The sequence below is a fragment of the Anastrepha obliqua genome, chromosome 2, assembly GCF_027943255.1.
Source record: "Anastrepha obliqua isolate idAnaObli1 chromosome 2, idAnaObli1_1.0, whole genome shotgun sequence".
Taxonomy (NCBI): Eukaryota; Metazoa; Arthropoda; class Insecta; order Diptera; family Tephritidae; genus Anastrepha; species Anastrepha obliqua.
In genome coordinates, this window is record NC_072893.1 from 91,401,642 (window position 1) to 91,413,737 (window position 12,096).

A 12,096-nucleotide genomic window follows, 5' to 3' on the forward strand; every position below is an offset into this window, starting at 1 on the left:
AACGACGCATTTTTTGGTGCATGCAGCCGGCTACATAGAATTATAAGACGTTATCACGTCAAAAAAAAATAATAACATTAAAACAACAGGTATTATTAACAAGCTTGGTTTTATTTTAAATTCTTCAAGTAAATCAAATTAATAATAATCAATAAGAAGGCATATGCAAATACAAATACGTGAATTTATATATGTACATATGCGCATATATGTACATACATATATACGCTCACTTAAGTAGGAGAGAGCAAGATGTCGAACGTTGCAGTTCGTTTGCTTTGTCGTTCGTTCCGCGCTTTCGCTTGCAGTTCATTCAATGCAATGAGCAAGGTAACGACAAATGAGCAAGGTAACGGCAATGAGCAAGGTAACGACACATGAGCAAGGTAACACTAATGAGCAAGGTAACGGCACATTTTTTCGTGCGTGCAGCCTGTTAAATCGAATTATAAGACGTTATCACGTCAAAAACCATAATTATATCAATAAGTTAATCAATTATATATTCACGGCTCCTGTTTATAACCTCTTCCTACCTCTTGACTAATTTGTTGATGCCGTTGCGCCAAAACTCGCCTGGTCTGGTGTCAAAGAAGGAGTTGAACCAGGTTTTAAGGACCGCTTTGCTATCGAAGATAACGACCTTCGTATGGTTCGACAAAGAGCAGAAAAGATGGTAATCGGTTGTTGCAAGGACCGAAGTATATGGCGGATGCTGAAGGATCTCCCGTTCAAGCTCTTGGAGTGCGGATTTGACGACTTGTACAATATGGGGGCTGGCGTTGTCGTGAAGGAGTATGGTTTGACCATGACGATCAGGTATTTTCAGCCGAAAGCCTCATTCACGCGGTGTAGCTGGGCAATATAGAGATCCCTGTTGACTCTGGCATTCTTTTCGAGCACTTCCTAGTGCGAAATGCCCTCCCAGTCCCACCAAACACATATCATGATCTTCTTTGGATGAAAATCCGGTTTGAATCTCGACTTTGGCGTATCTCCTCGAGCCACCCACTCTTTTCATTCCTTCATATTGATATATAGGCACCTTTTCTCATCTCCCGTGACAATTCAGTACAAAAAGCGCTTTTTATGTCCGCGTGTTGCTCGATGCCTGGCGAGATGCTGAGAAGCAATTTGAAGGCGACTTTCTTTGTTATTTTCGTTGAGTTCGTGCAGCACCCAGGCTCCCTATTTTTCGGTAAATCCTATTGAATGAAGGTGATTAAGAATTGTTTTATGATCGCAGTTCATTTTTTCTGCCAATTCACTACTGATTTGGCGACTGTTCTCCTTCAAAAGTGATTTCAGACGTTCTTCATCGAATTCAGTAGGTCTTTCGCCATTTTTGAACATTGAAAACCATTTCCGTGATGCAGACTCGCATATGACACCTTTTGCATAAGCGTCGCAAATGTCTCGGGTTGCTTCGTTAGCTTTGGAATCTTTTTGACCTTTATTAAAAGCAAAGACGAGCAGGTGTCGAAAATGTTGATTTTTGCCTCTTAGGTATTCCATTTCTAAGCCTCAAAACTAGTTAAAATTAAATATTTCAAAAATATAATTAACATAGTTTTGTAGAGCAGAAAAAGTTATTTCGAATACTTAGCCTTTACCAAACAGCAAACAAATCGTTGTAAAATAAAAGAAAATATAAAAACGTTATGAACTTATTACCAAACCCAATAGTTTATTGAAACATTGATAGACAAATTCATATATCTATAGATTCTAAAGGGTAACTTGTTGCAGGTCGCCGATAATCTGTGCGGTCTACTCTGGAAAATAATAACCGAAAACACAAGATTTCCTACAAAAATGTCCTAAAGCAGTAGCTGAAAATGGGATGGATGAATATTTCGCTTTATTTTACTCAAAAACTGACTTTTTGAAATAAAAATTTGATAATGCAGATGTTTTCTTAAATATTCCAGGCAGATTTCCTGAAAATATTACTTAATTTAAAAAATTTTTCATTGTAGTTTTTTGACTTTAAACATGAAATTGTATGCAAATCGTACTTCATACAAGAGTTTCATTTTCATGTCTGCAAATAAATATTGCCATTTGATTGTTAACCAAATATTGAAAAACAAAAGATAATTGAATATATTAACGGAAACAGTAATAATTCTCTTAAGTTGTGGTACAAAATCCAGTTTTGGTTTTTTGAAATTTCAAAATTTTTCGAAAATTTTTTTTTTAAAGATCATTTTTTCGAGTGGTCCACACCGGTCCACTTGAAATCAACATGAGTGATGTAGCCACATATTTCAGCTATGATCTCAAACTGAAACCTGTTGCGCAAAGTTGCGCAAATTAAAAATAATGTAGCTTTTGTGCATTTACCCACAGGCAAAACGTTACATATGGCTTATGTAATTTTGTGTAAAAGACAGAAAAAGACATCACAGACCCCATCAGCATTAAGAGACAACTAAAAAAAAAAAAATTTATTAAAAAAACAAATTTTTTATTTAATATTATTACAATATTAATATGATATATGTATATATAACACTATATATAATAATATAACATTTTTATCTGTCACTGGAGGAACGGGCATAAGCCGATTAGAATATTAACGAACATCTGAGAATTCCTTGTAATAATAAAATCAAAATGACGTATGCCAACTCTCCGAAGAGGCTCAGGAAGCACGCAATAAGGATTTGAAAAATTTTAGACAAAATAATACACGAAAAATGTCTGAACTGACACAATGACAGATTTATTAAATGCTTTGCTTTGTTCATCAGATGTAGTTATAATATCAAAAACTAAGGTTCCGAAAAACAAGCCAAAACCATTTTCAAAAAAGGTTCTTGCGCTTTTAAATTTGAAAAATTATCCAGCCTCAGAAAATAGCTCATCAGAAACCGAGGATTCTGAGTCATAAAAAAAAATTAAAAATGAAAAACAAAAAAAAAACAACTAAATATACAAAAAAAAAATTTAAAAACTAAAACAAAAAAAAAATTTTAAAATTAAAAATAAAAAAAAATTAAAAATTAAAAATAAAAAAAAATTTAAAAATTAAAAAAAAAAAATAAAATAAAAAAAATCTAAAAATAAAAAAAAAATGAGGAGAGAATAACCTTACCGTAAACCTCCACTGGTACTCTCTGGGGTCGTGAAAAATATAAAAATGAACTCACCAGCTAATTACGGAAGTAAAAATGTATTTATAGTATTCAATGAATTTAAAATTTGCTAAAATTAAGGTCAGATTCGTCATCACTGCTCCTTAAAACCCCTAAATATATATTTTCAGCTTAATTAAATGAGTTTTTGAATTTTGTCCGCCAACGCCTTCTGGTCGGACCACTGTGCAATGGGTTAAAGTCTGTTCTGAACAACAAAAATTAACATTTCATACCAAGTAATAGAAATAGCTAAAAATCGTGTTTTACTTGAATGTTTTGAAAATCATAAGCCTCTTTATAAAATACGCAGAATTAGCATCATTAGTATTTTTAATTTTTAGTTTTTAAATTTTGTATTTAATTTTTAATCCTATTTTCTGTGACTGGTTTGATAAATTTGTGCTTACTATATAACGAGCGTCTAAATAGTCATCGTCATTTTCCAGGGATGATGTGGGGTAGCGAACAATTTTAAGGCGCATCACTCATTGCACGACATTCGCTTTCCCAAAGGCTTCGCATTGATTATTGCGAATGATAATGCGAATATCCGCAACTTCCCTGGTATAAACCTACAAAAATATACATATTTTATTTATATGTGCTTGTAGCCCAACGAGTTCGTACGTGCCTACCATTCGGTGGATCCCTTGCTCGATTCAAACTAAAAACGTATATTATAAACTTGATAAAAACGTGGTTGTAAGAGCATACAAGATTACCAAATCCAAATCCTAAGGAATGCTGCTGATGTTTGGTCACTGTCAAGTATTTATGTTAACGTAGATTCGATTATTGGGGGAACAGGAGAGGTATAGTCAGGCTAGGTTAAGTTACCCTCTCCCACACGCAGGAACGACGAAAGTCGATTGCCGTGAGAACGATTTTACTGGGTTTTACTGGGCATACATTCCCACTAGTCAGTGACAACTGATACGTCCAATCACTTGATAAAGGAATGAATAAGATAATCAGATCTTTTTGTCGATTTTAGGAAGTTAGCTCTAGGTGGAAATTTGACAGAGGTAATAATTTTAGTAGTACGTTAATGGCGGCCGCCATAGCTGAATGGGTTGGTGCGTGACTACCATTCGGGATTCAGAGAGAACGTAGTTTCGAATCTCGGTGAAACACTAAAATTAAGAAAACGTTTTTTCTAATAGCGGTCGCCCCTCGGCAGGCAGTGTCAAACCTCCGAGTGTATTTCTGCCATGGAAAAGCTTCTCATACGTCTGCCGTTCGGAGTCGGCTTGAAACCGCAGGTCCCTCCATTTGTGGAACAACATCAAGACGCACACCACAAATAGGAGAAGGAGCTCGGCCAAACACCCAGAAAGGCTGTAAGCGCCACTTTTATATGTATATCCTCTCTGCACTTCCTGCATTTGCCGTTGCTAGCAATCCTTTTCTTGTAGGCATGTGCAGCCAATAGATTATGACCTATAAGAATATCTATGATAATTCTGCAGTCGAGAGTGTAAGTACAAGTTGATTGAAAATATATAAAGATATGGTAATTTAACCGCTAAGTGATGATACCCCGATTGATTCAGATTAACTGAATATGTGATATTATTGAAATGACAAATAGCTCGTCCCTCCCGGAACAATAAGTAACATATAATACTTTTCTAATAAAATTTTACCAAAACTTTAATACTTACGCGTAGGTATGTACAAATAAGAAAATTCATTTGTATAATTCAAAATATTCACATCAAAACATGAAATTGTGTTTAATCTTGACTTGCAATATCAGATAACGCCATATCTAAATTCTAACAATTTAAAAAAAATTCTTAATTTTGTTTCTTTTTTTTAATTTTTGCAAAAATATACCATTACGAATATTTGCATAAGATAAGAATTACCTAACCACAACAAACAATAAATATTTCCGGTTATTTTCATGACAAATGTTTAATAACTTCTTGGAAACTAATTCTTTTCAGCGTCATCACTAACAACCACAAGTAAACAAACGATTGCTGATTTGAAATAAAATAACTCATCAAGTGCATTAAAAGCAACAAAAGTTTAGCGCCAATTCGAAAAGCTTAAAGTTGTGTAAGTGTGTGTGGCTCTTAATTTGTGAAACTGCAGCAGATTGTGCGCCTAAAAATATGTAACGCTTGATGTAAGACAAGCGATTGTGCATAAAAGCGAATTCTATACGACCAAAGCGAATTATTAGTGCACAGATTTGTTTGTGTAGTGCATTAAAAAATGAACAGCGACGGTAAAACAAAAATAAGCAGCGCTTTGAAAACTACAAAACCGGGGGAAAATGCAACAAAGCAACTAGTGAAGAAAGAGAGAAAGGAAAGCGACGCTGATAAGGAATTGGTGAGTAAAAAACCATAAAATGAGAGATATTTAAAAATTAAGAAATACTATATTAACATACTTACATTTGGAGTGCATAAAATTCGCGATTTATTATTAAAAGTTTAATTTAGTTAATTTGTTCTTTTTTTTGCACTTTTTATTTCTTAAGTAAATTTAAATTTTTCATATGCAATTTTTGCTATAAAAATAATTGCTGGTGGCTTTTGTATGAGGAAAGCGAGTGATATTAGTTGCCTATAAAACTAATGAAATCAAAAATGTTGAAAATTTTCAAACAGTGCATAAAATATATAAATATAGAGAAATATATAAAAAAGATAATCAATAATGATCGATAGCTTTTTAAGTTATTGTGAGATCACCTGCTGACAGCCACAATCAAACTATAACTTTACGCCGAACTTCTCCCACACCATTGTAGTTCGCCCTCAGTATCTTTCTACAAATATACTCATCGAATTCGATATACATACACAAGTGATATACGAAAAGCACTGAGCCAAACCGTTCAGTACGATTCTGCTCGGTTAAGCTGAGCTAAGCTCAGTTAAAAACGACGCCATGTGAACTTGAAAACGTATAATTGTGCAGTAGATACAAAGTATGTTCAATTCTAAAAACCGGATGACGGAAAAAAGGTACACCAATACAATGAAAGCGAATTAATTCTTCAAGTACTCGTGTTACATTCAAGAAAAATCAATCGGTGCTAAGTAATAGCAACAAGCAGCAAGCAGAAAGAATTATTTCCAACGGCAATTAAAGCTTGCAAGGTGAAACAGGGCGGTGGCATAAACAGTTAACGAGCGTGCTTTGGATATCAAATCATCCGCGAAAATTTATGCTAAAAATGTAATAAGTAGTGAGGTAGTGTAGCGGAAAAAATGTATACGGCCAAAAACAAAGCAATTTGACAGTAAAAAATATTTCTACATGACCATAAATATTTATATTTTATATAGCTCAGTCATTAGCCGAATGAGTTGTAGGGGTTCGATAACAGTGGAGCAAATTAAGGAAAAAATGTTCAAAAGATAAAATATCATAATAATAAAAAGCAGAATCGGCGTATATTCCTTCTGTTGTTTTGTTTCGGCACTACTAAAATGTGAAAAGTGTGCGCAGCCTATAAATTATTTAAGTATTTTAAGTACCATTTTTTATATTGCAGTACTTGTGGTGTAAAACCACAGTGAGGGGCACAAATAATTTTCTTTTACGATATATTTTTAGAATGCGTGAGGCAGTTTTCCAGAACATAAAATTAATCATTAAAAAAAATTTCTACACCAGTGGGCGGAACGTAGTTAAGAAGATGTGCACTAAATTATAGGTCAACCCCATCCTTTTATATTTGTACAAGTATATACATATATACATTTGGCCCTTACTCCCTTTATTGTGTGTTTGGCCAAACTCTTCCGTAAATTTGTGGTATACGTCTTGATGCTGTTCTCCAAATGGACGGAACTACAGAATTTTGTTTTATGTTGTGCTTTTTTATGGCAGAAATATACTCGAAGTTTTGCCATTGCAAAAATGTAATTTCGAGAAAAACTCAAAAGAAGACAAGACGGAAGGCTAAATTTGGTCCAACCTGAACTTTGTATACCCGCGCACATTTTATAGCTTCTAAAATGTAGTCTTAAGAAGGGTTTACCCTCGTTAATATTTATGTCGAATTTAAAAAAAGGAGCCAGAAGCCCGTTTGGGCAAGTTCTATTAAGTCGTTATCGGCATGCAAGCATATACACAAAAGTAGGTGAGGCACCACACATATTTTATAAATATCGCTGCGTTTTATAAGAGCTGGGATACCAAACTACCTTGAATAATGTTGAATACGTGCACCAGGACTCATTGGAATATATTACTTTTTGCTCGAATAGTCGTGCACATGGCCGAAGATACATGCAGACATGTCTAAATCGACTTTTTTATGCTGTTACATAGAACTTTTATGTGAAAAAAATTATAATACATTTCCGCACAAGTGTGCGAGTATCAAAAAAAGATCCCGTACGCCATTTTGCAGTGTTGTCTGTAAATAATCATAACTTCTTCAACTATTTAAATATTTGCGTGTATTTTAAAATTAAGAAAAATAAAAAATTCAAGGTTTTCAAAATTCCAAAGAAGAAGACAGGCATAAAAAATGTATGAGGGAAAATGCTATGCGATAAAATACGGTAGTGGAGGATATATTTATATGTATATATGTGGATTCTAGATGGTTAAGGCAAGCAAAAGGGCTATTGACGTATTAATTAATAATCGTAGAAATATTTACCTGGGTTTACCAAAATTGTTTTGCTTTGAAATAAAAACATTTACAATTAAACCGCCAGATACACAAATGTGTATTAAATTGGTTTTACTCGACAAAGAATATACTTGTCTATTTCAATTTAACAAATCAAATTTGTTTTCAAATAAAATTTTGTTCAAATATATTTTATCCTAAAAAATTATAAAACGTAATGAAATGAAAAAAAACCGAAAATATTTTCCTTTATAAGACCCTATACCAAAATTTTCTACATTGAAATATTCTTAGATGTGTTGGATTCGCTGTTTGAAACACTGTTTGCTAGCGACTAAATAAGTAGATTCAGCAGTAATCAAATAATTTGTGGTTCGATGATAGGCCAAATATCGATTTTAGTACAAAATTCTTCTTCTTCTTAATTGGCGCGATAACCGCTTACCCGATTTTAGCCGAGTTTAACAAAGCGCGCCAGTCGTTTCTTTCTCGTGCTAACCGGCGCCAGTTGGACACACTAAGTGAAACCAAGTCCTCTTCCACCTGATCTTTCCAACGCGAAGGAGGCACTTGTTGGCAAGAGAGAGAATACGTTGGATTTCAAGGCTGATATTTTTATCGGTATTGATGATGGTTCCTAAATATCAAACCTTTTACAACCCCCAAATCATAACTGTCAACAGTGACGTGGGTGCCGATACGCGAGTGCGCCGACTGTTTGTTTGATGACAGTATGTACTTAGTTTTGTCCTCGTTCACCACCAGAGCCATTCGCTTTGCCTCTTTATCCAGTTTGGAGAGGGCAGAACTAACAGTGCGGTTGTTAAGGCCGATGATGTCAACGACAGAAAACTAGTCCCACGGTAATTGGCACAGATTGCAGGATCACCCTTCTTATGGATTGGGCAGAGCACACTTAAATTCCAATCGGCAGGCATGCTTTCATCCGACCATATTTTGCATAGAAGCTGATGCATGCACCTTACCAGCTCCTCGCCGCCATGTTTGAATAGCTCAGTCCACAGTCCGTCGGTGCCCGCGGCTTTGTTGTTCTTTAGCCGCGTTATCGCTATTCTATACTTATCTCTGTGACATGCACAGCTATCACTGTTTAGCAGGCTCGAGAAGTGTTCCCTCCATAATTTAAGTATGATCTGGATGTCAGTCACCAGGTCGCCGTATTTGTTTTTACAGGAAAACGCCCCGGACTTAAAACCTTCTGTAAGCCGCTGAACTTTCTGTTACAATTTTCGAGCGTTGTTCCTATTGGCCAGCATCTCAAGCTCCTCGCAGTCACGTATTTCGGCCACTCGTTTCTTCTTTCTGATAATACGTCTATGTTGCTTTCTTAGCTCTCGGTAGCGATCCCATATGGCTCGCGTTGCGCCTGTCGCAGAGTGGCTCTATAGGCAGCATCTGTCTGCAGCAGCATGACATTCCGCGTCGTACCAATTGTTTTTTCGGGCTCATCTGAGCCCGATTTCCTCTTCGGTGGCACTACCTCCGAGAGCAGGAGTGAGAGTCGAGTGACGAATCTTCTGGCTGTCCGTCAACCAGCCGGACAGAGGCACCTTCCCCATTAAGGGACCGGACATTCCAGGTGCAGTTATATTCCTGATTTCGTTTGCAGGGGGCGTCATCAGTAAAGGTAGTTCTCATCCGAAGCTTTTTATATCTTTTCATTGGGGACGAAATTTTAAATGGCGAGTCCCAAACCCAGCGCACAAAAAGCTATCCTGGAATTCTTCGCCTTCTCACGTTAGCTCACTCCCGAACGGGTATTCGGAAGCTACCCAGAGGATACTTGGGCTAATCTCGGGAGTTGTGAGCTGCTTGAACCATATGCAAAAGAATCGTCCTGGCCACTCCCAATAGCGATCAGTAACTTTCCCCACTTGCGTGGACTTCTACACATAGAACCATCCTCCATCCAGTCCAAAATTACTTCCTGGAAGAAATTTCCAGTGAAAATAATGGTAAATCTCTATCTACTTATATGCGATTAGTATCGATAATTTTGTGAAGTATCCAATAGTCGAAGAATGCAAAAGGCTTTGATGAGCTTTTCTAAAACTTATACAAATTATTATTTGAATAGTATTGGTAGACATCGCTGTGAAGTTCTATACAGCTGGTAGTCATTTTGAATTAGGACACGAGCAAACTGTAGACCAGTAAACCATTAAACGAACAAACTGATGTAAAGGATTTTTTCTAGTGCGAGCGCAATTGCGTTATCTCCAAAATCACCATATGTTGTGGGTGCAGCCGTTGATCCATCAATTTTCGTAAGAAGAAAATATGCTTCTTTATATACAATGATTTGATCTGATGAAATTGGATTTAGTTTGCATACTGAGTATTCTCAATTCCAATATGCTGATTAGGTCAAGTAGTAATAAGTTCTCAAATAAAAATTCAAGCCAACTATTCAAAATACAAAACTCTATCCCGACGACCTTATAAGATAATCGAAATAGACAAAACAAAGTAAACTTCAATATTCGCAAAATTGTCAAACCAATCGTCAATGCCCCACATATTACTCATGCGACTTTTAAAACTTTAGTAAGACCGACGCTCTAATATATTATTAAACTTACGTAGATAAGCTAGAATCCATCAAAAATAATTCTTTTTTTTTACTTTAGAGGTTTAAGGCAGGATTATATGATTTTGATCATCAATCTTCCCAATTTTGCTAGTCGCAGGAAAATGCTTTATTGTTAAATAGCTCACAAAGTAAATTTCTAACCCATTTGATCCTGCAGGAGTTAATCTTAATGCTCTCTTTCGACTTTCACGGCACATTACGGCTCTTGTTTTTAAACCCGGTAAAACAAACTACGGTCTTAATGAAGCATTTAGATCCTTATGACTAAATTTTAACCCTCATTTCAGCACTTATGACATACTGGACTCTCTTTTCACTGTTAAGAAAACGATGCTATACACGCTCAATAAATTGGCAAAATGGTATATTTCAAAATTTTTTTTTCAGCTAATCAGTTTTTGCTGTTGCTGGACAGCTTTGATCTTCTGCCTTTCTTGATCCAGCACCAAACCAAAAATGATCTATACTTCATGCGGACTGTGCCCACTGTTCACAAGTAAACCTATTGGAGTGCTGTCATATGCATACAGGTTGGTCGCCGTAGGCTTCTCATTCTGTTTCTACTATTCTGAAATTGTGGGATAAAGTGCGAGGCTATTAAAGCAGGCAAAAAGGGGGGAAGCTTTTAACCTAATGATAATGAATATGAGCAATACTCGTACACAACACGCTAAAAGATAATTCTAATTTGTCTCAATCACAATCGGAAAACGAAAAAAGTGCTTATATGAATATCTCATCAAACACAACTAAAAAACCAGCGAAAGCTCCGCCACCCTACTCCCGTTGGTAGCACAGGTGTGCACACATACATATATACGCATGCATCATACATACACATCTATCTAAGAAATAAGCAAAGCTTAGCTAAAAGTTGGCGAATGGGGGAGTGAGACTGGGTTGGCGCACTCTGCTCAGGTGGCTAACGGCAAAGAAAATTAAAAGCTCAACGTGCTAAAGCACCCGTCTTCTAAGAGTTTGCATTTCGTTCCAGAGTGGGAAATACTCATACGAGTACTCACAGAGAGCGAGAGCGGTAAATCGTTAGCGCCACTTTGAAATTGTAAATTTTGTTAGTAAATGGAAGTTTGTTACTAAAGTATTTTTGTGTGTGTTTCTTTTTTGTGCAGCCGAGTTGAGCGATTATTATGTTGCACTGCATTTAATCTTATGTTAGGCACTTGGGGTGTTGCTGCTGATCGCAAGTTGTTATGGTGCACAAATCGCAACAGATTGTTGAGGTACGCGCGCGCAAACTCGCAAAGTCGCAAAACCGCCAAGTCGTCAAGTCATACATTTCATTGTACGTTTTCTTTGAACCATTTTTCTTCGCGATACACACCAAAGCAGCCGCGCCTCACATGAGCTCGGCAATCTGCATCCCAACCCAACTAATTCATTCATACATAAAGAATTTTTAATAATCGGGCGCCAATGGACGTCAATCGCGCAATCGCTTTGTTGTGGGTGCGCGGGCGGATCATCGCTTTGGGGTGGTGAATCGAACAAAAAGTAAGGACAGTGAATCAATTGGCTACACGACGCGCGGGCAAGCAGTCGCCGCGTATACAACAACAAAATCATTAACTGTGAATAATTCAATTAGAGATACGTACTTATATATAAATGACAGTTTGGTTTTCGGTTTCGATTTCATTTTCGATAGCAGCGTGTGAGAGAAAAAGCGCATCTAAAGCTTCCTGTTCTGATATGCATATTCTTCA

At 36.3% G+C, this 12,096-nt stretch overlaps 1 protein-coding gene across 5 annotated transcripts in view; it reads left to right on the forward strand.

Moving 5' to 3' along the window:
• LOC129239427 (uncharacterized) overlaps positions 1 to 12,096 on the forward strand; it is a 161,288-nt gene that overhangs the window by 33,544 nt on the left and 115,648 nt on the right. For 3 of the 5 annotated variants that reach the window (XM_054874897.1, XM_054874899.1, XM_054874900.1), the window contains exon 1: positions 6,023 to 6,268. Coding sequence is in view for 1 of the 5 variants with exons in the window: in XM_054874901.1 (XP_054730876.1) it covers positions 5,373 to 5,492 (120 nt within the window). In the remaining 4 variants the exon portion in view is untranslated. Of the gene's footprint in view, positions 1 to 5,098; positions 5,493 to 6,022; positions 6,269 to 12,096 lie in introns of those variants that run through there. The other 2 variants (XM_054874901.1, XM_054874898.1) reach the window with 2 other exon arrangements.